Genomic DNA, 25,577 nt, shown 5'->3' with positions numbered 1-25,577 from the left:
AAAACGACACGGATTCAGAAATTAAAAGTTGATGATCTCGAAAAATGATTTTATTCAGAAGATTCACACCCCTATACAATAGCTATGCCAATTTTTTTTCTTCTATTATCAAGCCATATGATGTGTTGATAAATGTCATGTATCGCGGACACCAGTAGTGTTACGCGATGTTCACTAAATGTTTTATGTTTAGTTTGAGCTGAACACAACCATTATGTTTACATGAAATTGAACAGCTCTTTTTCATGAAATGTGAATATGTTTACTGGGTAAAAAAAAACACGTGAATTTTTGTGAGTTCACGAGTTGTTCTCGTGGCTGTTTTGTTCAACTTTGGGGAGACAGATTTTGAGCCCAGAACAGTCGACTTGTTGTGGTGCTGAGTTTGGAAGGAGAGAGAGACAATCTTTAGACAGAAGACGGAGAAGACCAAGAAGAAAACTGAGAAGACGACGGAGACAAAGACAGAAAAGAAGATTGAGAAGACAGAGAAGAAGATAGAGAAGCATACTGAGAAGACGACAGAATAATTCAAAAGTAGAAGGAGAGGGGTAAGGCAGAGGAGCAGAGGATGAATAAGTCGGAAGAAGGCAGAGAAAAAGAAAACGGAGGAAAAGAAAGAAGACGAGGAAGAAGATGGAGAAGAAGAAAGGGAAGTAAAAGAAGAAGAAAACGGAGAGGCCGGAGGAGAAAAAAATGAAATAGACGAAGATGGAAACAGAGAAGAAGACTACGACGACGGAGAAGACGAAGGAGAAGATTAGAAGAAGAGGAAGTGGCCGGAGACTGACGAAGAAGGCGAAGAATATTTAGAAGAGAAGCAGAAGGAGAGAGAATTGGGAGAAAGAAGCAGGAGAGAAAGAATAGTAGAGGACTGTTGTTTGTTATGAATGAGATGGAGTAGATGTGGATGTGCAAACGAAGGGCGTGCCAGTGCAGATGATTGTGGCGAGTGTAGTGAGAATGGAAGGAGCATGTCATATGCATGTGGCATGTTACAATAAAGTACTTCCAGGAAAACAGGAATTTATTCATGTTAACCACATCAACAGGAGTCATTCAGTGCACCTCTAATTTAGACCAGAAGAAAAGATGTACATATAATGCTGGAATTACAGTATTAAGTTTTCGGATTCTATGGCCACAAGGTCTGAGCCAACACATTAAAATTGTGGGCTGAGAGCACACTATTATGTCATGCAAGCATTTGAGAGGAAAAAAAAATTGATACAGAAAATAAGTTCTCATATCTGCTCCCACAAGCAAGAAGCAACAGAAACACATTCCAATCACTGTGAATACATCATGTTTTGTTTTCTAGTGATTATGATATGAACAATCTTAGCACTACATATTGTGTGTTTGTCTTTCTGCAGGAGAGAAAGAACATTGTTTGAACATGATCATTTTCAATGCGCATGCTTTTCCTTTTTTTTTTTTTTTTTTTTTTTTTTCCTAAAGGCACACAGGTAAACTAACTGAACCATTCAATATGAATAATTAAAAATCAAGAAACAAAGAAAAATCAACAAAAAAATAAGAATCAGCAATGATTTGTTTGAACATCATCAATATATATATATATAATTAAAAAAAAAAAAAAACCATTAAAAAGGCCAAACAATCCAGAGATATCAAGAAAAAGCACTATGATAAGTTAAATATCCAAGATTTGTATGACAATTCACCACCATCAACTTGGTTTCAGTTCCAACTTAAGTCAAATACTCAAATCACACATCATGCTTGCCCAACACTTGTCAAACCTTCTAAATCAATGATTTGTAATGGCAAAGCATGTGCTTTTCCAGCAACAAACCAGCATTTTGTTTTGTTGACAAATATGAATATTTGGATTAAAATCCAAAGTGTTTTGTTTATGATCAAATCAGTTCTGCTATCAATGTATGCAATTCATGCATATCTAAAGTCTGAGTGAACACATTTCAGAGCACTTATCGTCCAAAGAATCCACACACATGTTGCAACATGTATCCCAGTTCATTGTACTGAATTCAACACACACGAGTGAAAGCAATTGAAAGGCAGCTTTGAGGTGGAGACAAACACAAGTGACATTTTAAAGATGGGTGAAAACAGAAAGAATACAAGAAACAGATTTGTTACTTCCCCCAAACCAAACCAACCTTTTCACTGAAGATTATTTGAGGTCAGGAGGGTTAGTTAGTTACAAGGCAGCTGCAATCCACTAGAATTTCTAGCATTGAGGGACAATGGCGGCAAGTGTCCATTGATTTTAAGATTGATTTCCAGTGTCAGGTTTGGAATGATCACATAAATCATGATAGTAGCATTGATGACTTGATGAAATACGGCAAACTAAAGATATCCTTTCACAATGTCCAAAACATCTTCCAGTTTCCTTTTCTGATGATCCGGCGGAGGTCTGTTATCCACTGACATGTTACCAGTCTGCTGATTTGTCTGTTAACAGAGCTCTGCCAAATTGTTGCCGGTGACAATTCAGCAGAGGCAACAATTCAACTGTTAACAAATGCATTACATGATCAACATACAAAAGAACAAACTGTTAAAATACCATCATCATCAAACCCAACATGAAATAGTTTTGACACTCTCTTAATCAGTGAAATGACATAAAGTAACAGTTTGTGAATGACTCTGCAGTGCAAAGCTGTACCATTTTAAACCAATGAAAAAATTGCCAATCTCACCACCTGCATACAAGAAACACTTCTCATTAATGATTACATGCAATAAAAGATCAAAAGGAACATTTCACTCAAGGGCCTGTCAAAACAATCCAAACACCTGAAAGAGTGAAGGCCATGCTGTGTAACTTACACATGCACACACACACTGACACACACACACACAAGTATACTGTGACATGTACACACCTATTCACTAAAAAAAAAAAAACCAGGACAAGAACAAGTACAATACAAGCCTAATGATCGAAGTTGGCTTTCCTGATCAGTAAATCATTCGTCCAAGCGTCATCATCTGGGTACTCTGCATGTTTGCAAGAGTTTGGTTTGTAGTACTGCCCCGTGAATTCCTGGAAATATCTTCCTATATCTTCGTGTGGAATTTCTTTCACCTCCTCTGGAAACAGGAGGTTCTCTGGAAAACAAAGAAAGGAAGAAAAAAAACCAAATTCATATCCACGTGCAATAAACATTTGTGCAAACAAATCTCCACCATTATGCACATTTACACACACACATTGTTTATTTTCGTTTATGTTAACTGCTGTTTCACAAATATTTACAAACTGTTTAGTCTGTTGCTCTAGTTTACCATTACTCTCTGTATATAATCCCTTTAAGTACCATCCCCACCACACTCTCATCTTCTACATACAAACACACACATGCATGGCATGTCTAATATCACTCACAATGAATCAAGAGCACCTTGGGGAACACTCACTCAACTATTATTTTCCTTAGTAAAAGGGCTTAGTATGTGGTGTCTTAAGTATGTTATATCAGAACAGACACTACTAAACACCACAAAAGTGACTCAGTAACAATGCAGAGTCTCTTCTGGAGTGTGGCCTCCTGGTGACCAAACATCAATAATTTCCTGTGAACGGACTACAACAACAAACCCAGGTGTGGCTGTGTATGGAGCACTCAGAATGAGCAGCATAACAGCAATACCACAGAGAACGGTGAAGATGATGGGGCAGCGAAAAAACAAAACCAAAAACAAAAAGTTAATCATGACAGCCATACCCTGTGCAGCATCGCAAATGATTCCATCTTCAACCAAAACATTGCAGAACGGCTGGCTGGTACTGACATCCAATCAACAACCAAAAACAAAAAGTTAATCATGACAGCCATACCCTGTGCAGCATAGCGAATGGTCCCGTCTTCAACCAACACATTGTAGAAGGGCTGGTACTGACGTCTAGGCAGGTGGTCCACACCCATCTGTCGGATCCATTCTTCAGAGGCCTTGCACTCGATGTCCCAGCCATAGATCACACACATGTAGTTGTACCTGAATTGTAATGATGGATTAAATTTTTCTGTGATGATTCTTCACTTCTCCCACATAGGGGACACCCCACCACCACCCCCACTCTCCACCAAACATACACTCACACAAATTAGAGCAACAAAAAACCCACACTCTACACACACACACCCAATATCATATTCACAGAAACTGTCCATGAACTTAAAACAGTCAAAGAACTGTCAAAGAAAACAGCTATAAATAGGAAAAAAAGAAAATGGAAAAAAGGTGCATATGAATTGGGGGGGGCAATGAGAAGAACATCAGTACTTTTTGCTTGGACTTGGTTGTCACTCTTCGCCACATCTCTAGCAACCAGTGGCCAATTGAACTGCATATAGCTGCAAACGGCCATCTGTCATGCACTGACCCGCGCACACACACACAAACACACACACAAATACAAAGGTCCTATCAACAAAACAAGATGGAAGGAGAAAGAAGAGGATGGTTGTGAGACAGGAATCATGCTTTTCATTGACTCCTGATAGCAACTTCATCTCCCCTTTTTTTGAATTCTGCAATTAGCAAACCTAGAATAATAATTCCTTTGTACTGCTTCCTGATAGTTTCAACCATCTTGCATTGTGAATTCTGCAATTAGTAAACCTGAATGCACTGAATCTGAAAAGTGATAGGAGACAAACAAGCATGGCATACATATCAACAGTCATATGTACCTTTTGTGTTTCATCACCAATCCAACAGAAAAGGTCACCTCAGGATGTCGAGATCGAATCTTTACAGTGGTCTGCACAAAATCAGTGAAGTGCTCTGCTCAAGTCGGTTCCATGTCAACAATTTCTTCTTTTTAAAATGTTCAAGGAGCATGTGCATCTGAACAACAGCTGTTCATATACTATGATTCTCTGTGCTGATTTCAGCAATTTAGAACAAGACTGAAACTTCAAACTTATCATGTCTAACACTTCTAAACATGCATGCACATGTACAGACTGAATGCATGCACACATGCACACGCACACACACACGCACACATATATGTACAGACTGAACGTGAACAGATGCATGCCCTAACTCTCACACACACACACACACACACACACAGTGACACACACACATATAAGCACTATAGTGCCAACAGAAACAAATCAGCTTCACAAAATGTGTGCACAAAGCACGCACATGTATGCACAAAGCACACACACACATACACACACACACACAAACATAAACAAGCACACACACACGCACACATACACAACCCCCCCCCCCACACACACACACACACAGACAAACATAAACAAGCACACACACACACCAAATAACAGTACAGCACCTTTCTCTGTTGATCCTCTTTTTCATTCAATATGATCTGCGTTTTACAATGACTGATCAGGCTCAATCCTCCAATGGCCTGGGTGTTTGTTCCACTCAGCATGTTTATTGCCTGACACACACACATCACACTGATCAGAAACCACAGCAGTCCCTTGAACATCCTTCAAAGTGTTGGCCTAGAGGTAACGTGTCCGAATTGGAGAGAACCTGAGCACACTGGTTCGAATCCCACAGTCCCCAGCATTTCCCCCCCTCCACTTGCCCTCAAGTGGTGGTCTGGACACTAGTCATTCGGATGAGACGATAAACCAAGGTCCTGTGTGCAGCATGCACTAAGTGCACATAAAAGAACCCATAGCAACAATGGGGTTGTCCCTGGTGAAATTCAGTAGAAAAATCCACTTCAAATTTCAATAGAAAAAAAAATGCTGGGAAAAAAAAAAGAAAAAAAAAGAAGAAGGGGTGGCGCTCTCAGTGTAGTGACGTGCTTTCCCTGGAGAGAGCAGCCCAAATTTCACGCAGAGCAATCTGTTGTGAAGAAAAAGGTAATACAATACACACAACACATTACACAACACAGTTTAGGTTTCTCAAGGAGGCGTCACTGTGTGTATATGTATATTTGTTTAACCCCTAGGCTGCCTATATGACGAGATAGCTCGTCATGGCAACCATGTACGCTTCGCTGCCACAATGATGAGATAACTCGTCATCGAAATATTCTGACTTTTCGCTGCTTTGCGTTCAGTTCGTTGACAAAAATGCTGGTAGCTTTAGCTTGGGGAATCTTTCTGGATTCTATTCATAGCTAGAAACCCCATCTACGTCATGAGGCAGTCCTTAATTTGAACGTTTTGGTTGGGTTACTGTCCCAGTGTTTGCCTGGCTCCTCTCCTTGCTCGCTCAACAAACTGTCGGGCTGACGCCGTGCTCAAGACATGTGATCGTAGCGAACTAAATAAACCAAGATTGCTTTCTTTCGCTGATGCTCAGAAAGAATTGAATCGCAAACTCGAAGAAGACAGTGATGAACATTTATAGGATGATTTGATAGAAAATAAAGGGAGCAATCAAGAGAGTGGCCAAAATACGACTATCAGTGAGGGATGCCGGCTGTGCAAACCTTAGAAGACGACAGAAAGTGACTGAATTATTATCAGGACAGTGCGAGCGATTTTCTTGGCACTCAGCTGACACAGTCTGATGAGAACTGGATGAAGTGACCATGTGAGAGGGGTGAAGAGGAGGGGGCTGGAGACTGAGGGGGCGTGGCCTCTCATCCACATTATCACTTGGAGAAGTCACAATGCATTGTATATCTATCTCTTTTTATTTTTTTTATTTTTTTTTTATTGTGGTTGTTCTAGTATGATTTTGTGTATGCAGATATCCATTTGTCCAGAAAATATATTTTAGTGCAAATTTCCTGACTAATGTTAGTAATGAACAAGTTGAAAATGTGACAAAAAACAAAACACTGATTTCAAAACAATAGCATGTCACTAAAAATATATAAAATGGGAAAACATCATGTGTTTTGTGTTCTTTATTCATTTACCTTTCAGAAAATATATACTTTTATGGGTCTTTCTCCAATAACAAAGAGCACAGAATTGCTTGAAAATTTATACCCGTTTTTTGTGGAAAAAACCTGGCAAATAGATTTCACTTAAATCTTATTTTCCTGGTAACAAAAGGGTTAACCATATATATATATATATATATATATATATATATATATATATATATATATATATATATATATATATGCTAGCATAACTTTGTAATGAATGAATAAAAACAAAAATATATAAATATATATATGTCATTGCTGTTTTGTTTTTGTTTTTATTCATTCATTACAAAGTTATGCTAGTGATGCTATTCATGCAAACAAGGTCACTGATAACAGATCATGATGTAAGTTCTGCAGCCTTTTGTTTGAAAAAAAATCTATCTATCTATTGGATTTTGCTACAATTTACATGCTATACAGTGTTTTATCCATTCACTGCTGATATGATTTTATTTCTTAACTGTAAATATACAGTATACATTTCAACTACCTCTTGTACGAGTTGTAGGTCGATGTTGAAATGAAGACAAGGTTTGGTGTATACCAATTCCACCTACCTCTTGCAAGTCGATGTTGAGATGAAGACAGAGATTGGTGTAGACCAGAATCATCTGCAGGTCATCTGGGGTGATAGCCAGGAAGAGTCTCACCGCATCGTGGAAGACCGGAATGGTTTCATCCGCACTGGAGTCGGTAGACATCAGGCACACCAGGTTGCGAGCCATTCGCTCAAACACCTGTTGGCACAAGCGGCTTGAACATGGACATTTCAGTTTCAGATTCAAGGTGTCAGGGCATGTGGATAGATCAGAGATGCCAACCCCAATCAGGTGTTTGTAGGAACAATCAGGAAAGTTGGTTTGAACACTTTGGCAGGCACACTAGGATTCCAAGCCACATCAGCAAATGAACACATATGCTATTTGACCCAAGACACAGCTTGATTTAGCCACATTCTCTCTTGTTCGGGTGAATGAGTAAGCTGACTGGTCCACTCAAAGCTGTTTCAATGCAAACATGCACATGATTAGCTGAACATCATCAAGTGAGACCAAGGTTAGAAGTGACTGCCCTGGCCTTGTGATCGAGAAGTCTAGAACATCTGGGTAATGTTACGACAGGAAAGTATGTGATCATGCTATGTAGTCGAATATGAACTCATTGAAACAATTTTGATGTTGGTGTAACGTCGCAACACAATGCAATCAGGTGTAACAAAATATGGTGAAATCGTAACAGTTGGCATCTCTGATAGATCCATATACCCTTCACCACAGATGATGTATCATAATATATATAAAAAAATAAAACAAAATAAAAAAGCAGGAGATGCCTCTCACCTTCTTATAAACCCAACACACTAATCAGGCCTTGAGAGCCTATACCAGCATTGTGTAAAAAGTTACAATAAGATTTAAGCAACACAATTAGACGAAACAGTCATTAAAATACGAATATGATGAATATGGATGTCTCTTCCGAACATGAATATCCATTCAAAACTAAACACACAACTAATTCACAATATGTAAATCATAGCCATTTTTTTTATGGACAAACCTCCACAGACAAGTATTTTTTTGGAAAAAACAACAAAAAAACAACAACAAACAGACAAAAAAAAACAACAAAAAACCCTCACACTGAAACAACAATACAAAATATTTCCAAATCTGTATGTTGTCACCCAATAAACTGTGATCAAAACCATCACTTCACATTTTGCAATGTGTTTATTCATCACCTTCAGCGTTAAAAAAAAAGTGCCTTTCAATTACTTTGTGCCTATTCCAGACTCTTCTTCCATGACAAAACAAGACAGATGTCACCTTTTCTAGTTAACATAAAACAAAACAAGAAAGGCAAGGCCTTCAAGACTCACTTGTGAGAAAAAAAAAAAAAAAAAAAAAAAAAAAGAAAAAAAAAAAAGAAAAAAAAAAAAGAAGAAACTTAAAATAGTTTGTTGAAATGTGCTCTCTATTCCTTATTATAATTATATACAGTTTCACATAAAAAACCAAGGACATTTGAATCGAGAATGAGTCGTTTTATCCATTGTGCTGACGCGGTTTTGACAATGACGTTCAAAAATTATTACTCGAGCATGTTGTTTTAGTGGAATAAATCAACAACGGTAATCGAAGTGATAACACTGTTTTAATCATGTTATTTTGGTATATCTTGGGCAGCTAAGAAGTACGAAGTAACGGACACGTATCCATCGCTTCAAGCACCTGCAATATATGTCTGTTTTAAATAGATCTGCAGAGATCCATGTTCGACAAGTGCTTTACAATCACCGTGAGAAACTATGACACTGTCCATACAATTTCTCTTTTCTGTTCATTCTAGTTACTTCAGTATCCACTTTAAAACATTCAGATGCAGTAAACCAGCTGACAATTATTGAAGAAATTCTTTTAATTTGGCGGTAAAGGAAACGTTGACATTGCGTCAGGCTTTGCAACATGTTTTGTCATGATCTGCACAGACCAGTGTAGACAAGGTTGACCCAACTGCATGAAATGGTCGATTCAAATTTTCTTTTATGTTCATTCTAGTTAATTCAGCGTCCACTTGAGAATATTAAATAATATGCAGTAAACACGTCAACAATATAGTTAGTGACACTGCATGTGTTCTGTCCAGAATTTTTCTTTCTTTCCTTTTAATTGCGAACAAGAAAAACAAGGTCATGGTGTCTTCTTAACACACATTGCCTGCATCTGGGCAGCTGCAAAGGGGTAGCAGTGTTTTTTTGTTTTTGTCTTTTTTTTAATCCGGATCAAGCATCAATGAAATAAACTGTTAATAATTCAGAAATATGGCTAAATTCGGAAGACATTCAACCTAATTACCTATTATTGGTATGACTTTGAAGATTTTGATCAATTTTTTTTTCCTACTATGTTTAACCTACTATGCTTCAGCCAAATTTGGTATTGGTAGACCAAGTATTTCCAGAGAAAATGGCAATGTTAAAGTTTACCACAGACACACACAGAGACAACCAAACACCGGTGTTATAACATAGGCTCACTTTGTTTACACAAGTGAGTCAATAAAAAAAAATCAATCAATCAATCAATAAATAAACAAAAATGATTGAATGAATGGATATACAAATTAATTAATTAATTAATAAAAAAAACAAAAAAATCCAATTTACTAATTAACTGATTGATTGATTCAATGTCCTGAAGTGGTGATTACTGAATCTGGGGTTCTAACAGGTTTTGGGTCTTCATTAACTCCCCCATCTAATGTCTGTGTGAGGAACTGCAAAATTCTGCACATCAACGGGTGGGTGGGGGAGAAGGCAAGGAGTGAGCAGGTGTCTGCAGAACTCTTACTTAGAGCAAACAGAACATTGAAAAAAAAAAATATGGAGAAGGCTTTACTCTTTTCTCCTTATGGGACTGCAGCTGAAGCATTAAGAGCCTCATCAGAAACACAGGAAAGGCAATTCTTTCAGGAAAACACACACACACACACACACACACACAAAGAAGGAAAATACTTTTCTTTCTTTTTTTTTTGCACAGCAGCTTGGGTCTGAGTCCTTTGAAAGTTATTTTCATTTAGCTTAAAACAAAGGGGGGAAAAAGGAAAATAACAAAAAAGAAAAAACCAACAACAAAAAACAAATTGACAAATGGTTGCCAAAAGAATGCTGCTTTTACAAACAGGATTACCTATTCAGTGAATATATGAAGTGTAAGGCCTTCACAATGTATGTAAAACACAACACCCTTTCTACGCCTTGAGTCATTTCTGTTTTACTAATCCAAGTAAGATCTGTTTAAGAAAAATAAATAAATAAAATTCCCAAAGCTTATTCAGGCTGATGTCCTATTACATGGCAGAATGCTGCTGCTCCTAGCATGTGTATGAATCAATGTGCCTTCTAAACTAAAAACAAACAAAAAAATTACTATTTCATCTGCCAAAATGAAGACTGACTGTAATTTTCAAGTATGTCAGTCTGTAAGAAAAAAAAAAGTTAATATTTCAAGAAAAAAACACACAAAAAAACAAACGAAAAACCCCACCCCAAAACCAAACAAATATATGACTGTAAAAACGTTTATTGCTCCCTGTACCACTTCTGGCTGTGCACTGTCATAGCTGGAATGTGTGGAAAGAAATGTCAAGTTGTACGATAAAAGCGACAATTTTTGTAGAAAAACAACAACAAAAAACAAAAACAAAAAACAACCACTATCAGCATTTCAGCTGTGCATTGTAACTATTGCTGGAATGCATGGAAAGGACAGACCTTTTTTCTTTCAGTAATGCCTAGTATGTTACACACACACACACACACACACACACACAAACACACACGCACACACTCACACACACAACTGAAATTACGTTATCACACAGATCCACTTTGTTTCTACATGAGCAAACAAAAACAAAAAAACAAAACCAATTAACAAAAAAACAAACGGACCAAAAAGGAAATATCAGACTCTGTGGTTTAGAGGGTAATCATATGTTATCATCGTCATCATCATCATCATTGTGATTATCATCATCAGTGATTGTCATCCCAATCAACAAACACTCACAGCCAGGTATAGAGAGTTATCATATCTTTTCATCATGATCATCATCATCATCATCATCATCAGAGCCTGTCATCCCAATCAACAAACACTCACAGCCAGCGGCTTGGCAACATCAAAGAAGGTGCTAGTGTAATCATGGTCGGGCAGCAATGTAGACATGCACTCCTGAGATGTCATCATCCTGCCTTTGTGGAATGCATCAATGTAGACTGTGTCTTCTCCAGATCCTGTCCTGTCCAGTGGAACCAAAAAATCTCTGTCACATTTCATACAGCTACACTTTTTAAAAACTGACTGAAAATGTTACCTTTTTATTCTTTTTTTTTTTTTCCCCTAAAATTACGTTTAATCTAACATACACACCCTGACCCCCTGGTGCAGACTCCAGTAGGGGTCTGGATTCCCGTTCTGTCCAAACTCCCAAGTCCACACATACAAAGAAATAGACAGTAGCTGTGACTACTAAATAGACTCCCTTGGTGAGTTACCTCCCTTGCGTAAGCAGACGCAGCATCCTCTTTGATGTTGTCATACAACGCTAAAAATAATGTCCTACAATGCTGACCACAAAAACAAACAAACAAAAATACAAGGGACAAATGGAGAGGACATGCAACAGAAGATATTTATGTGACTGACAAGGATGCTTATGTAATTGACAAGGATGCTTATGTAATTGACAAGGATGCTTATGTAATTGACAAGGAAACAGAACTACAAAAGGAGTGGGTAGAGATATGGACACACTGTGCACAAACACAGAAGGAATAGGCAAACAAACATGGTGACAGTGTACACAAAGATGAGCTCAAATGGAGGCAGTGATTACAGATATTGAATGGAATCACTCAATTTTGTAACTTAGCCTCTATCAATGGTAAAAAGTAAAACCCACACACTAAATTCTTAACTCCTACAATGTGTATTTTTAAGAATTATCTTTTGTTTCATCAACAACAAAAACAAAAAAAAAAAAAAACTTAAAAATGTGTCAGTGAGAAAAGGAGACTGAAGGAAAAAGCTTATGACAATTTATATGGACAAAATTAACGAAATGATAGTCAGTGACAAAGTAATACTGTGAACATGAATCAAAGTACATATATATCATCCCTCGACTGAGAGGCTGAACACTAGCAAGATGTACAATAATGTAACATATATATGTATAAACACTGAAAAAATAACCAAAACAGATCTAAGAGGGACATTTTTTTTCACAAGTCTTTCAGAGTACAGATAAAAGAGAGACAGAAAAAACAATCAAAATACTGTTGAGCTGCATACTGTTATTGTATGCCTTACGTCTATTTTCAGTATGTTATTTTATGCCTATCCTTTAACTGCGATTTTGTGTTGCACATGTATGGCTGTGATGATGTGTGTATTATTTACTCCAAGTTATGTTTTAAAGGTTTCTGTCACTGTTGTTGTTGTTGTCTACAGTGATTAATGATTGTACGCAATGGGTTGCCACAGGTTGACATCTAAACATTTTGTGTCTTCCATGTATTCATGTTGAATGACTGTGATTTCCATGCATTGTTCATGTGTTTTACAACACAAATGAATTTCTCTTTACTGACAATAAAGATATATAGATATAGATATAGATATATATATATATATATATATATATATAATATTCTGTAACAGAGCAACATTAGGGTCGGAGGTCCCGAGGACTTCCATGACGACCTGAAGGCCAGGAGAAAGTGGTTGGGGAAGTTGATTGGCTCACAAACAACCCCCAGCCTGCGTGCCACAGCTTGGTATATGACACTCAGAGTGATGGGGATGCCTTTCTTCCGCTGAAGAACCTGAATAATTCAACAACAACAACAACAAAAGTCAGACTGTCATTAGATTTGAATTTGCGCACACACACGCAGTGAGTGACACACACAACAAATGCATGCAACCATGCACACACCTCCTCCTCTGTACATTCCTCAGTGCAAACAAATGCACACACACACACAAAGGACAAATGTGCACTCACAGGCACACCTGTACATGGAAGCGAGAATTCAAACTGACTTTTCAGGTCATTTGAAAGTGTGCACAGACAATACACTGTTTAAAAGTTTGCCTGACAGACTCCTCCTCTTCCGACTGTAACTAGGGACTGAAGAAGGGGACAATGACTGTGGGGCCTGCTGTTATGGACCAGACTCCTGCCATCACACTGACTTTTACCTCTTTGATAAAGGAGTTTTCCATGGCAAAGTAGTCGCTGTTGTTGCCTTCCAGGCCCATTTCTTCGTACAGGACTTTGTTCACCGCCTCCAGCACCTCTCTGCTCTGGTCTGTACTCCACAGGCTCTCAGTGAAGCCTGCACACACACCCACATGCATGCATGGACGCACATAGACACACACATGCACACACGGACACACCCACACAGACAGACATACACACACGTGCACGTGCGCACTCGCACACACCCATGCATACACACACACACACAGACACACACACACACACACACATATATATATATATATATATATATATATATATATAGATAGATAGATAGATAGATAGATAGATAGATAGATAGATATATAGATGCACACACACACACACACATACACACACACACACACACACACACGCACTCACACACTCTCTCACACACACACACCCTAAAACACAGACACACACACAGCTCACACACACACACACACGCAATCTTTCAAGATTCAACTAACCTGTGGCCCCTGTTGGAGCAAGGATAATTTCAGAGAACAACATGATCAAAAACACAAAACTAGGTTGAATATTGTCATAATATGTACCTCAAATGTCATGTAAAAAACACACACATGCAGAAGGTACGCAATACAAATGTACACAGTTTCTTATCTTATTCCCTCTATATTATCTGTCCTAACCTATCCAACCAGTTGAACTTCAAGCTGTCACACTGACTGAATAAGGACATCTTGACTTACACTGTTACAGACCAATGCATAAACCATCTTCACTTCACAGGCATCCTCGTCTACCACTAACACTAGACTCTCAAAACAACATGTGTTAAAAGTTTACAGGTTTATTAAACTACAGAGGAATTCCCTTCCTCAATCTAAGGCATACAAAGTGTCATCAAGTGAGAAATAAAATGCAGAATTCAAATGGGGGCAGGGTTGGAGAGTGGAGGGGCTAGTTACCAAATCAAACCTACAGTTTTCCAGTTTAAATCCACAATGAGGGCTAATAAAATTATACCCAAACAACTGAACAATACACTCACAGCTCAACACTCAACAAGCAAGAAGGGCACCACACAAACCAACCTATTATACTGTTGTCTTTGTCACAGGCCGGGTGGACTTTGGCCCCTTGACACTTGGAGTGAAGCATGTCACGCACTCGGTCAGCAATGCCGTCCAACTCTGCTGTAACTTCTGACGTGCTCATCTTCTTTGTTGCCTGCATCCAGCATGAGACCAGCTGAGCACCTGCATGATAATATTAAACAAATACCACTGATTGAATAATAATTAACTGAACTGACTGCTTACTTCATTAACTTACTGACTGACAGATCTGATTCTGAAGAACAATAATCTTCCACTAAAACTAAAATCTGGTCTCAGAAGTCCTCTCATTCTCACACAGAGGCACGTAAATGCACATGTGCACACGCGCGTGCGCACACACACACACACACGCATGCATTCACACATATTAGCGAAGACCGATTGATTAATACTAATAGTTATTCATTGATCTCTCCAGAACAAAAACATCCTAACAGTTACATGTATGCACAAACACAAGCACACATTATACACATACACATAAAGCATCACAAGGTACACATTGCAGAAAAACAAAGTCAAATGGTTATAAATTATAAAACTGTAACTTCAAGTTCAGTTTTCTAAGTTATACAAAGTTATACTAAGTAAGAACAACAAAATCCTTAAACTGATCTTTTCTTTATTCTTTTTCATTTTTCTTCTCCATACCCATAATTTTGTACAGCCATTTGCATTTTCAGTTACAGTAGTAGAGGAACAATGAACAATGAAAAATTCTGGTTAGTCACTTTAGTTTGTGTGTGTGTGTATGAGTGTGTGCGTGCATGTGTGTGTGTGAGTGAGTGGGTGCATGAGTGTGTGTGTGCTCGTTCGTGCATGCATGAGTGTGTGTGTGTGTGTGTGTGTGTGTGTGTGTGTGTGTGTGTATGTGTGTGTGTGAGCATGCAAGAGTGTGAATGTGTGTGAGTGTGTGTGTATGGTGTGTGCATGAGCGTGTGTGTGTGCATGAGCGTGTGTGTGTGCATGAGTGTGTGTGTGTGTGTGTGTGTGTGTGTGTGTGTGTGTGTGTGTGGCATGAGTGTGTGTGTGTAAACTAAAAGGCAATACCTGTCTCCAGATCCTGCTTCTCCTCACTGGCAGCAATTAAGGCTGCCCACCTGCTCCGCAGATGATGCTGCTGCACGAATTTGACAACCTTTGCAGCGTAGAATTTGTCTGTCAAACGTGTGTTCCTGTGCTCATAGAGAGTGTACACACATTCGCACAAGCACACATCCATGGATGCATGCACACGCAAACACACATACACACAAACATATATATGACCGATTATGAGTATACACACGCAATTTGTGCATACACAGAGTATCAGATAATATATATATATTTTTTAAAATAAATAAATAACTTAACAAGAACTGACTCTTTACTGAGGACGTTTTGATAATCAGATAATGTTTTTGTTTTCTAATCAGTCAAACTGAAACACAGCAGAATGAGAGATAAGCTATTAGTATTAAAGAATATATAAATAATAAATATCTAATATTAATATTTATCATGTATATATACATGTGGGATCTAAACCTGTAATACAGAGTAGTTCTAAACATAAATTAGTTCTGAACACAGATTAACTTCATAACCAGTGGACCACCTATGCTGTTTATTTCAACAGGTGTCACAAAATTCACATATTTACCCATGATGTTCATCATTAACACACACACACACACAAACACACTAAAACTTTTACTTCACTCTCAACCTGCATGCCATGCATGCAATTCACCATCTGGAGTTAAACCCAGGAGACTGATTTACACTCTAAAAAAACTGCCAGGCATGTCTGCTTCTGAGCAGTGCTGAATCAATGTTTGCACAGGATCTCCAGTCAAATTCTGAACCATAAATGTGCTAAAATTACTCTCTCTCTCTCTCTCTCTCTCTCTATATATATATATATATATATATATATATAAACTTAATTTAGAAGCGTGCTTTTGATTAGTCAGATCTTCTGGCACAGACTCTTGTTTCAATGACCCACTCAGTTGGTGTTCTTGCTTCACAAATTTACTACAAGAAGAGTTCCCTATTCTATGTGGCTTTGCTCTCATGGTGATCTCAATTTTGACCCCTCTTCCACTCCCATGCTTGGGGTTACTCCTGTCAAAGATCTTTGGTGTCAGCAGATTCATGGGGGGGACTGTTGATGGAGGACCGTGGTCCCCAGTCCATGGTGGAGGGGGACAGGGTGAGGGGGGACACACTAGGTCCAGCTCCATGACTGAGCAATTATTGTCAGTTTAGCCTTAGTAGGTGGTGTCCTGCATATAAATGTTAAATCAGAACTGACACTACAGTGCACCACGAAAGTGATACAGCAGAACTTTACTAGTGCAAAATCTCCTCACTAACTCAGTCCTCTGATGTGTGGCCTCCTGGCAACCTAACATTGATAATTCCTTAAGGACTGGTGGCATTGAGACTGCCACAGATGACCCAGGTGTGGTTGCATAACTGAGACTAAAAATGAGCAGCATGGAGATAATGCCACTAAAATGGACAGTGCAAATGACCGGGCGGAAAAAAGAATCTCCTCTGAGACTCAAAAGACAGAGTGAAAATTCTGTCTCAAAGTGAAATCTAATATGGACAGTGCAAATGACTGGGAAGAAAAAAAGAATCTCCTCTGAGACTTAAAAGACAGAGTGAAAATTCTGTCTCAAAGTGAAATCTAAGAAGTGAAGACACCCTCTTCACAAGCGTGTGATGTGGCCTGTGATGCCAGGATAAGGAAACTTTAGGAAAGAAAGAATACTATATAGACTAATACAGTACTAGTAATAAACTTAATAAAGTTCAGTCATGTCACATGGTCCCAAAAGTATAGTTCTCTAAAGTGCAGTATAACATCACCAACATTACCCTCATCCATCATCAAATACAGAAAAAAACAGTCCCAAATGTTGGATATCACCTTTCAAGTCCTGCTCTTTCATGACCCATGTTTTTATTTCCCCTCAACTTCCATGCTTGTAATATGTTCCTGTCAAGGTATTGTATTGTATTGTATTGTATTGTACTGTACTGTACTGACTGCATTGGACTGGACTGCACTGTATTGGTTTGGAATGTGTTGTGTTGTATTGTGTTACTCTTTCGTCAATGCTACAGATTGTATTGTGTTACTCTTTTGTCACAACAGATTTCTCTGTATGAAATTAGGGGAGCACCATCACCCCATCTGCATCCCCCTTTTTTTCCTTCTTTTTTTCTGCTAGTAACTTAAGTAGTGTACTTAGTTCTTTTCATAACAAGTGGATTTTTCTACAGAATTTTGCTTGGGACAACCTTTAAATTGTAACTGTGGATTCTCTGACATCCACTAAGTGCATGCTATTCACGGGACCTCATTTTATCATCTCATCTTGATGACAAACATCTAGACCACCACTCAAATTTGGTCAAAGTCTAGCGGAGAGGAAGAAAATACTGGTAGGTGTGGGAATCGAACCAATGCACTCAGGTTCTCTCGCTTCCAAGGGGGATGCATTACCTCTATGCCAACATTCCTCTATGACATGTGATCATAACAAAAAGAAAAAGAAAACAGATAGAAAAAAAACCCAACACTAGTACCTTGGGCTGTCCAGAATGGCAAACAAATCATCAATTACAAAAACTATTCCCTCTTCATGAAGTTCTGTAATCTCAATAAATTTTGCAAAATGTTCAGTGGAAACATATTTATGCTGGTAGAGCTCTTTCTCCAAATCAGCCAGGCAAACTTCGACTGCCACCTGCACCCTTCTGCGAATTTTGTACAGTTCTCGCCAACCTTCCTCTGAAGCAGTGTAACTTTGTTCTGGCCAGCTGAAAAACAGAAAATAGAAGCTGTTAGTGTTTATGATATTATAAGCACTTCATCATTCAGATCAATTTCAGTAATACAATAAAATTAATTCGTCATCCTAAAAAAAAATGTTGAAGAAGGTTAAAACATGCAAGCATTTTAGACTTTTAGTTTCACACAGTTCAAGTTGTAATGAATGTTATTAACAATATAAACAGTGATGTATGGAAAATTTTGTATTATATATGGCTTGACCACAAACTATAAAACAATACAAATGTATCTGTTATTATTTTTATTATTATCATTATTATTTATCTATAATACATTTTCATGTCTACATTCATGTAATTATTGATTCAATTATTTATTTATTGTAGTATAATTTATTATAAATGATATACTTAAATACTATGTAGGATTTTTTTGTGTAATGTATCAGTGTATACAACTGAAAATTTTCAAGTTGCAACTGTTTACTGTTTTAAAACCCTATCAGGTTAGTCAGATTGTGTGCATGTGAAGCACATGCTGAAATCGATGACAATGTCTGATATCTGCAATTTGCTTGTTCTGCCAGTGCTTTTCTCTGCACTGGAGCTGTACTGAAAAGGGTGCTTTTTTTTTTTTTGCTTTTTTTTTTTTTTGCAATTCTTCGTATCTTTTGCAGTTAAATATGAAATGGTTTTCATCTTCTGGGCTTTCACCACACACTGGGATGCTGTTACGTCTGAATCGAACCATCTTCTGTTGGCATTCAGTCCAAGTGCTCTCAATCTGAGCCTCGCAAAACAGATTTCATGCCACTTGTTTGTTACGATCTCAATATATTTCTCTGTTTGAAAAATTGATTTAAATGAATAGAACCATTGATACCTATGCCAGTTTTGTTTGTAACATGCTGTAAGTGATGTTGGCAGTCTAGTAAAGTTTGAGCCAATATTTTATGCATTTTACAATTGATTTAATATGCAGTGGGTACCTGCCAGTTTCACCATACATTATAGTGTTTGATGAATGTAATGGGACACCAAGAAAGCGCTTCACTGCAAAAGTATGTACTCTTTCCATTTGATTATTTGTCATGAGTCCCCATATTTCCACTCCATAGTTCAAGACTGGTTCAATATGTGTGTCGAAAAGTTTCCAGAAAAGCTGTGCATCAGTTGACCGTAGTCTACAGAGTATGGATTACACCTTTTTTCCCTTTTCTATTTGCTTCATTCCACGCAGACGTCAAACTCAATTTAGTTGTGAATAACATTCCTACATGTTTATATGAATTGGTCACTTTTATTTCTCAATCACCATAGCACCATTTTTCATGAGTTGAAAGATGACCTCCTTTGCGGAAAACTATAATATTGGTTTTATCGAGATTTACTCAGTTACTGTTAATTGTACAGAGAGAGAGACAGAGAGCTCGAGACAGAGAGAGAGAAAGAGAGAGAGAGAGAGATTCAGAGAGTCAAGTGTTTTTTCCTAACCAGTCTCTTAGTCAGTGCAAAATACCATCTATCTCAGTATCTGGAAAACTTCCTGCATTATACCTGTACCCAAGAAAACACATGTTTCGTGTATGAATGATCTCTGTCCAGTAGCACTGACATTTGCTGTGATGAAAGTCTTTGAGAGAGTGATACATGTCTACTTGCAGGAGTGTGTCAAACCATTTTTAGATCCCTTGCAATTTGCATACAGGAGTAACAGATGTACGGATGATGCAATATTTTTTGTCTTGAACAAAATCTATGAACACCTAGACAAATCAAATATCCGTGTCCGCCTGATGCTCTTTGATTTTTCTACTTTCTAGTGCTTTTAATACTATTCAACCTCACCTTTTAGCAAAAAAGCTAATGCACATGGGAATCAATTTTATGACAATGTTATGGGTTTTAGACTACCTTACTAAAAGGCCCCAGTTTGTAAAATTAAATGATTTTATGTCTACTGTTTCTTTCACAAACACTGGTGTGCCACAAGGCACAGTGCTCTCCCCATTTCTTTTTACCTTGTGGATGGTTGCTTGAATGCAGAAGTCTGACCAATTTGTGTCCTCTCGTTAAGTTTGCAGATGATTCCGCACTGACAGCACTTGTAATAATACTGATGATGATGGTGCTGACTACAGAAGAGAAATTGACAAGTTTGTGAACTGGTGTGAAGAAAATTACCTTGAACTGAATGTTGGCAAAAGAGCTTGTAATCGACTTCAGAAAAAAGAAATCAAGTTTAAGTAAATCATAAAAAAAAAAATTAAATGATCGAACAAGTAGACTCATACAAATATCTTGGTGTGATAATCGACAACAAGCTGTCTTGGAATGAAAACTCAACTGCACTCATTAAAAAGAGCAACAGACGCATGTACTGTCTTAGAAAGATGAAATCTTTTAATGTGTGCAAGCAGATGCTCCAAATGTTTTACACATCTGTTGTCTGCAGTGTTTTAACATATGGAGCCATGTGCTGGGGAGGAAACTTGACCAAACATGACAAAGACAGGTTGGAAAAAGTCATTAGAAAGCGGGTGGGGTGGTGGGTATAAGACAAGTCACCTTTACTGGGCTTTAGCGACATGCACAACAGAAAACTGACTGATAGACTAATAACAATTTTGACCTGTAGACAAAAGACACCCACTACATGACATTAATACTATAATAGCAGAAGGTCAGACATAAGTGGTTCAGAGCAAGAACATCTCGCTACATTAATTCATTCATTCCTACAGCCATTCGCGCACACAATCAAAACATCCAATACACTCACTCATAGGACTGTGAACCCACCCCCCAGCCCCTCGCCATAGCAATACCTGAACTTCATCGGCAGACGAGTGCATGGGAGCAGACATTATGTGTGTAAGTGGGACTAAGCGGGTGAGCACGGGTGTGTATGTGATCGGAAGTGATTTTCAAATATTTACTAATTTTACTTGGATTTCATGTATCTTTATGTTAATGTACCGATTATATTGTCATGACATATGTTATGTGTGTGCATATGTCATTATATGCCTACAACTATGTGTATGTGTGTGTATGAGACTTGAGAGTGTGTGCATGTGCATTTTACTTATTTATTTTCTGGACTTTTAAAAAAAAATGTATTGTTGTACAATTCCTTATGGTCTTAATGTGAGTGTGTGTGTGTGTGTGTGTGTGTGTGTGTGTGCATGTCATTTTAGAAATATATCTTTTATTTGTTGGATGTTTTCATTTGTAAATATTGTTGTGCAACACCCTATTGTCTTAACATGAGTATGTGTGTGTGGGGGAAGTGGGGGGAGGAGGGGTGCAGGGGGGTGGTTACTCTACCTCAGCTATTGGAAATTCTTACTTGACTAGTTTAATCTCTTTTTATGTTGCACACGATAATTTTATGTTGGCGTTTACAACAAGCCTGTGATTGCACAACTTAATATCCATGTGGATTAATAATGTGTTTTTGATTGATTGATTGATTACCATGTAGTGATGTACGGTCTCTATATGTCTCATATAATTATATTATGTGTAGATCCTACTTGGGCTGGGACTGTGGGCACATCAGTATGACTCTGTGCGCAAGAAGTCATGCATGTGTTTGCACACACAATCTCAATTTGCAGTCTCATTCGAATGATTTACAAGTAGGGTAAGGAGTCAGAACCACTCTTCTCTGAGATTCGAACTCTCGCTGTGAAATCTGGAGTACCTCAGGGCTCCATTCTTGGGCCAAGCTTGTTCTTGGTTTACATAAACGACTTGCCCAGAACTGTCTTCTCACCCACACGACTTTTTGCAGATGACACCACCGTCTACAGGCCAATAACAGCAGGCCAAGACCAGACCCAACTACAAACAGATCTCCAACAACTAGAGAAATGGGAGGAAAGACGGAACATGCCTTTCCACCCCGGGAAATGTATCACCCTCCCAATTATCAGTCCCAAGAGAAAGAAGAAGCTGCTGACACCATCGTACCAGCTGCACAACCAGACTCTTGCCAATGTCACCTCGGCAAACTATTTGGGGGTCACGATCACACAAGACCTAGATTGGTATCTCCATCAGTCCATGTTCATAACATCACGAACAAGAGAGGCAAGGCCTTCAAGACTCACTTGTGATAGACTTTAAAAAAAAAAAAAAAAAAAAAAAAAAAAAAAAATATATATATATATATATATATATATATATATATATATATAATCGTTAAAATGTGTTCTGTATTTGTTAGTATAAAGCTTCAGGTAAAAAAAAAAAATAAAAAAAAGGAAAAAACAACAAAAAACAGTCCTGATGACAGATTCGAACCCCACGTGTTTGGGTTAGAAGAAACAGTTTTACCCAATACACTATCAAGGCTCCTTAACTGACTTTCAAAAATTTAACATTTAAACATGCTTTTTTAAAGGGCGATAAATTGATTGCGGTATTCACAGTGAGAACGCTGTTTAAATCATATTATTCTGTTGTATCTTGGGCATTCAAAAAATCTTTAAGGGCAATTAAAAATTGGTTTTAAGTCTGCGGTAAAGGAGACGTGGCTATCGCTGCAATCACACTGCAGCATTTAGCCGTTTTCTCTGGATCTAGATAGATGTAGAAGTTTAGTTACACCCGCCGGGAATGTACGACATGGTCGATTCAATTTCTCTTTTATGTTCATTCTAGTTTTATAGTTTTAAAGTTGATATGAAAATTGAGTATTTTGTTAAACTAATAACATGCAGAGCCAAGTACAAGTACTTCTAAACGTCGTATGAAGTGAAAAGACTGGAAATTTTTATGTTTCATCAATGGTATCAACTCTCATGGTTTATTATTTTAAACTGTGAATTCTGACTGATTTTGTTGATATTTTTATGGCAGTTTGGGGCATAATCCAGTAACTTGAGTAAGTGATGAGGCCTTCACAAATCTTTCTCAGAATAAATATTTAACGGTCCCCTTCTCCAACTTTCCACCACATGTTATCGTGTATTGTCGATTGAATATAGGATTGAATGGGCAGGTCAACAACTTGAAACAAAATGGCGACCTTCGTGTTCACGAAGAATATGAGCACGCGCTTTGAATATGTATAAATATCTGTATGCAACTGATTTTTGCCCACGACCTTCAGGGCTCAGCCAATAGATCTATAAAGTCTACTTGTGGTATTGATTTTAGTATTTTCCGAAAAAGACCACTTGGGCGAATGAACATAGTGAAATCCCTGTACACTGACAGTAAAACACACAAGCTTTTTATGTATTGAGTATAATTTCAGAATGTAATGTTTAAGATGAGAAAGATCAGTTTAAAGCAAATTAACCCCCCTAGCATTAATTACAGATTAATTTCCCTTTTTTACTATCTGCAGCAGAGACATGCACAGAAATATAACTTCCATGCTTAGCAAAAGAAGTTCCTGTTTGAACAAAAAATCATAAAAATGACTGCTCTTGTTGCTGTGTCAGAATATCAGATCAAAGTGCCAAGTTCAGAGAATTAAAAAAATATATACACAAATATAACAGTAAATTCAGTTTGCATATAATTTGGCTTTTTTTTTTGTGCCCATCCCAGAGGTGCAATATTGTTTTAAGCAAGATGACTGGAAAGAACTGAATTTTTCCTATTTTTATGCCAAATTTGGTGTCATCTGACATAGCATCTGCAGAGAAAATGGCAATGTTAAAGTTTACCACGAACACACAGACACAGACACACACAGACAACTGAACACCGGGTTAAAACATAGACTCACTTTGTTTACGCAAGTGAGTCAACAAAGCAAACAAAACGATAGGGTTTCTGCGTCGAAACCTTAGAGTCAGTAACATCAGACTAAAAAATACAGCCTATAACAGTATAAGGCTCTGGTGCGGCCTGTTCTGGAATATGCAAGCACTGTGAGACCCGTAAAAAGAAGGACAGGTCACAAAAATTGAGGCCATGCAACGAAGATCAGCACGTTTCGATTTGTTTCGATTTAAGTCGTTACAAAATAACTGCCAGCATCACCGACATGTTACACCACCTTGGATGGACATCCCTACAAAGCCGATGTAAGATCGCAAGGCTCACCATGTGGTACAAAATCATTAACAACATGGTCCAGGTGGATTCTGGCAAACTTAATAAATCCCAGGAACCAAAGTTGAGAGCAAGTAAGAAGAGTGACAGAAGAGCACATTCAAAGCAGCTTGCTACTATGCTAGACTTCAGTGTCTACGGGACTACCGGATTCACTCGTTCCTCCCGCGAACCATCTCCGAGTGGAACGATACATTGACCGAGGCTGTGGTTGGAGCTGCGTCCCCTGGCGTGTTCACGTTGGGAGCTCGTAAACTCCACCAGTTGTGTGTGTGTGTGTGTGTGTGTGTGTGTGTTTGTGTGTTTTTGTATACCCCCCCCTCCCCACCCCCGCCTAGTTTGTGCAATGAAACTACAGTGAAGCAGAATTTAATAATGTGTGAGAAACTTAACGTCTTTTTTTTTTTTCCACAATTCATTTTATGTAACATTTTGTTCACCAGGTAAGGTACCATTGTGCAAAATGTGACTTGTCAAGAACTCACCGTTGGCGAACTTTTGCTTTCCACACATCGTTGCTGTGAGTGTGAGAGATTTCGTTTAGCAGTCGGCAAACTTGTGACAGGTTGCAAATATCTTTCGCGTCTAAAACATCAGATTTCATAACTTCCAACCACAGCTCTGGTGGCAAAGACAGAAGAGGCATTTTCCCATCAGACGCCATTGTTTACAAAGTTGTCTGTCAAGGGATGTCACTCTGAAGGACTCTGAAGGACTTCGAAGTTTTCGTCCAGGTTATTATTATTGTGTGTGTGTGTGTGTGTGTGTGTGTGTGTGTGTGTGCGCAGTGGTGAGCATGTGTTCATTTGTTTGTGATTTCACATATGTGAGACCGCCTTTTGTGTGTGAGTGTGTGTGTGCGCGCGCGTTTATTTTCATTTTTTATATCTTGTTTTTCTACATTG

At 38.1% G+C, this 25,577-nt stretch overlaps 1 protein-coding gene across 1 annotated transcript; it reads right to left on the bottom strand.

Moving 5' to 3' along the window:
- Nucleotides 1-53: 53 nt before the first annotated feature.
- On the bottom strand, nt 54-25,344 carry LOC143302351 (F-box only protein 21-like). The gene is made up of 12 exons (XM_076616990.1): nt 25,158-25,344; nt 18,388-18,621; nt 15,850-15,974; nt 14,773-14,937; nt 13,669-13,805; nt 13,168-13,289; nt 11,563-11,701; nt 7,450-7,629; nt 5,315-5,425; nt 4,695-4,765; nt 3,839-3,996; nt 54-3,108 (listed from the first exon to the last, which is right to left on the bottom strand). Exons 1-12 carry the CDS (start codon nt 25,334-25,336, stop codon nt 2,933-2,935), a joined length of 1,797 nt encoding a protein of 598 aa, XP_076473105.1. The 5' UTR covers nt 25,337-25,344; the 3' UTR covers nt 54-2,932.
- Nucleotides 25,345-25,577: the final 233 nt, after the last annotated feature.

The sequence above is a fragment of the Babylonia areolata genome, chromosome 29, assembly GCF_041734735.1.
Source record: "Babylonia areolata isolate BAREFJ2019XMU chromosome 29, ASM4173473v1, whole genome shotgun sequence".
Taxonomy (NCBI): Eukaryota; Metazoa; Mollusca; class Gastropoda; order Neogastropoda; family Buccinidae; genus Babylonia; species Babylonia areolata.
Note: the sequence above shows the minus strand (reverse complement) of the source record. Positions and strands in the feature narration are given on the sequence as shown.

Coding starts and splice junctions, on each gene's coding strand:
- LOC143302351 (XM_076616990.1), bottom strand. CDS start 25,336: ATGGCGTCTGATGGGAAAATGCCTCTTCTGTCTTTGCCACCAGAGCTG. Junction 13,806..14,772: donor CAAAGACAACAGTATAATAG/GTTGGTTTGTGT, acceptor GTGTGTGTGCAG/GCTTCACTGAGAGCCTGTGG. Junction 3,997..4,694: donor TTGGTGATGAAACACAAAAG/GTACATATGACT, acceptor ATTACAATTCAG/GTACAACTACATGTGTGTGA.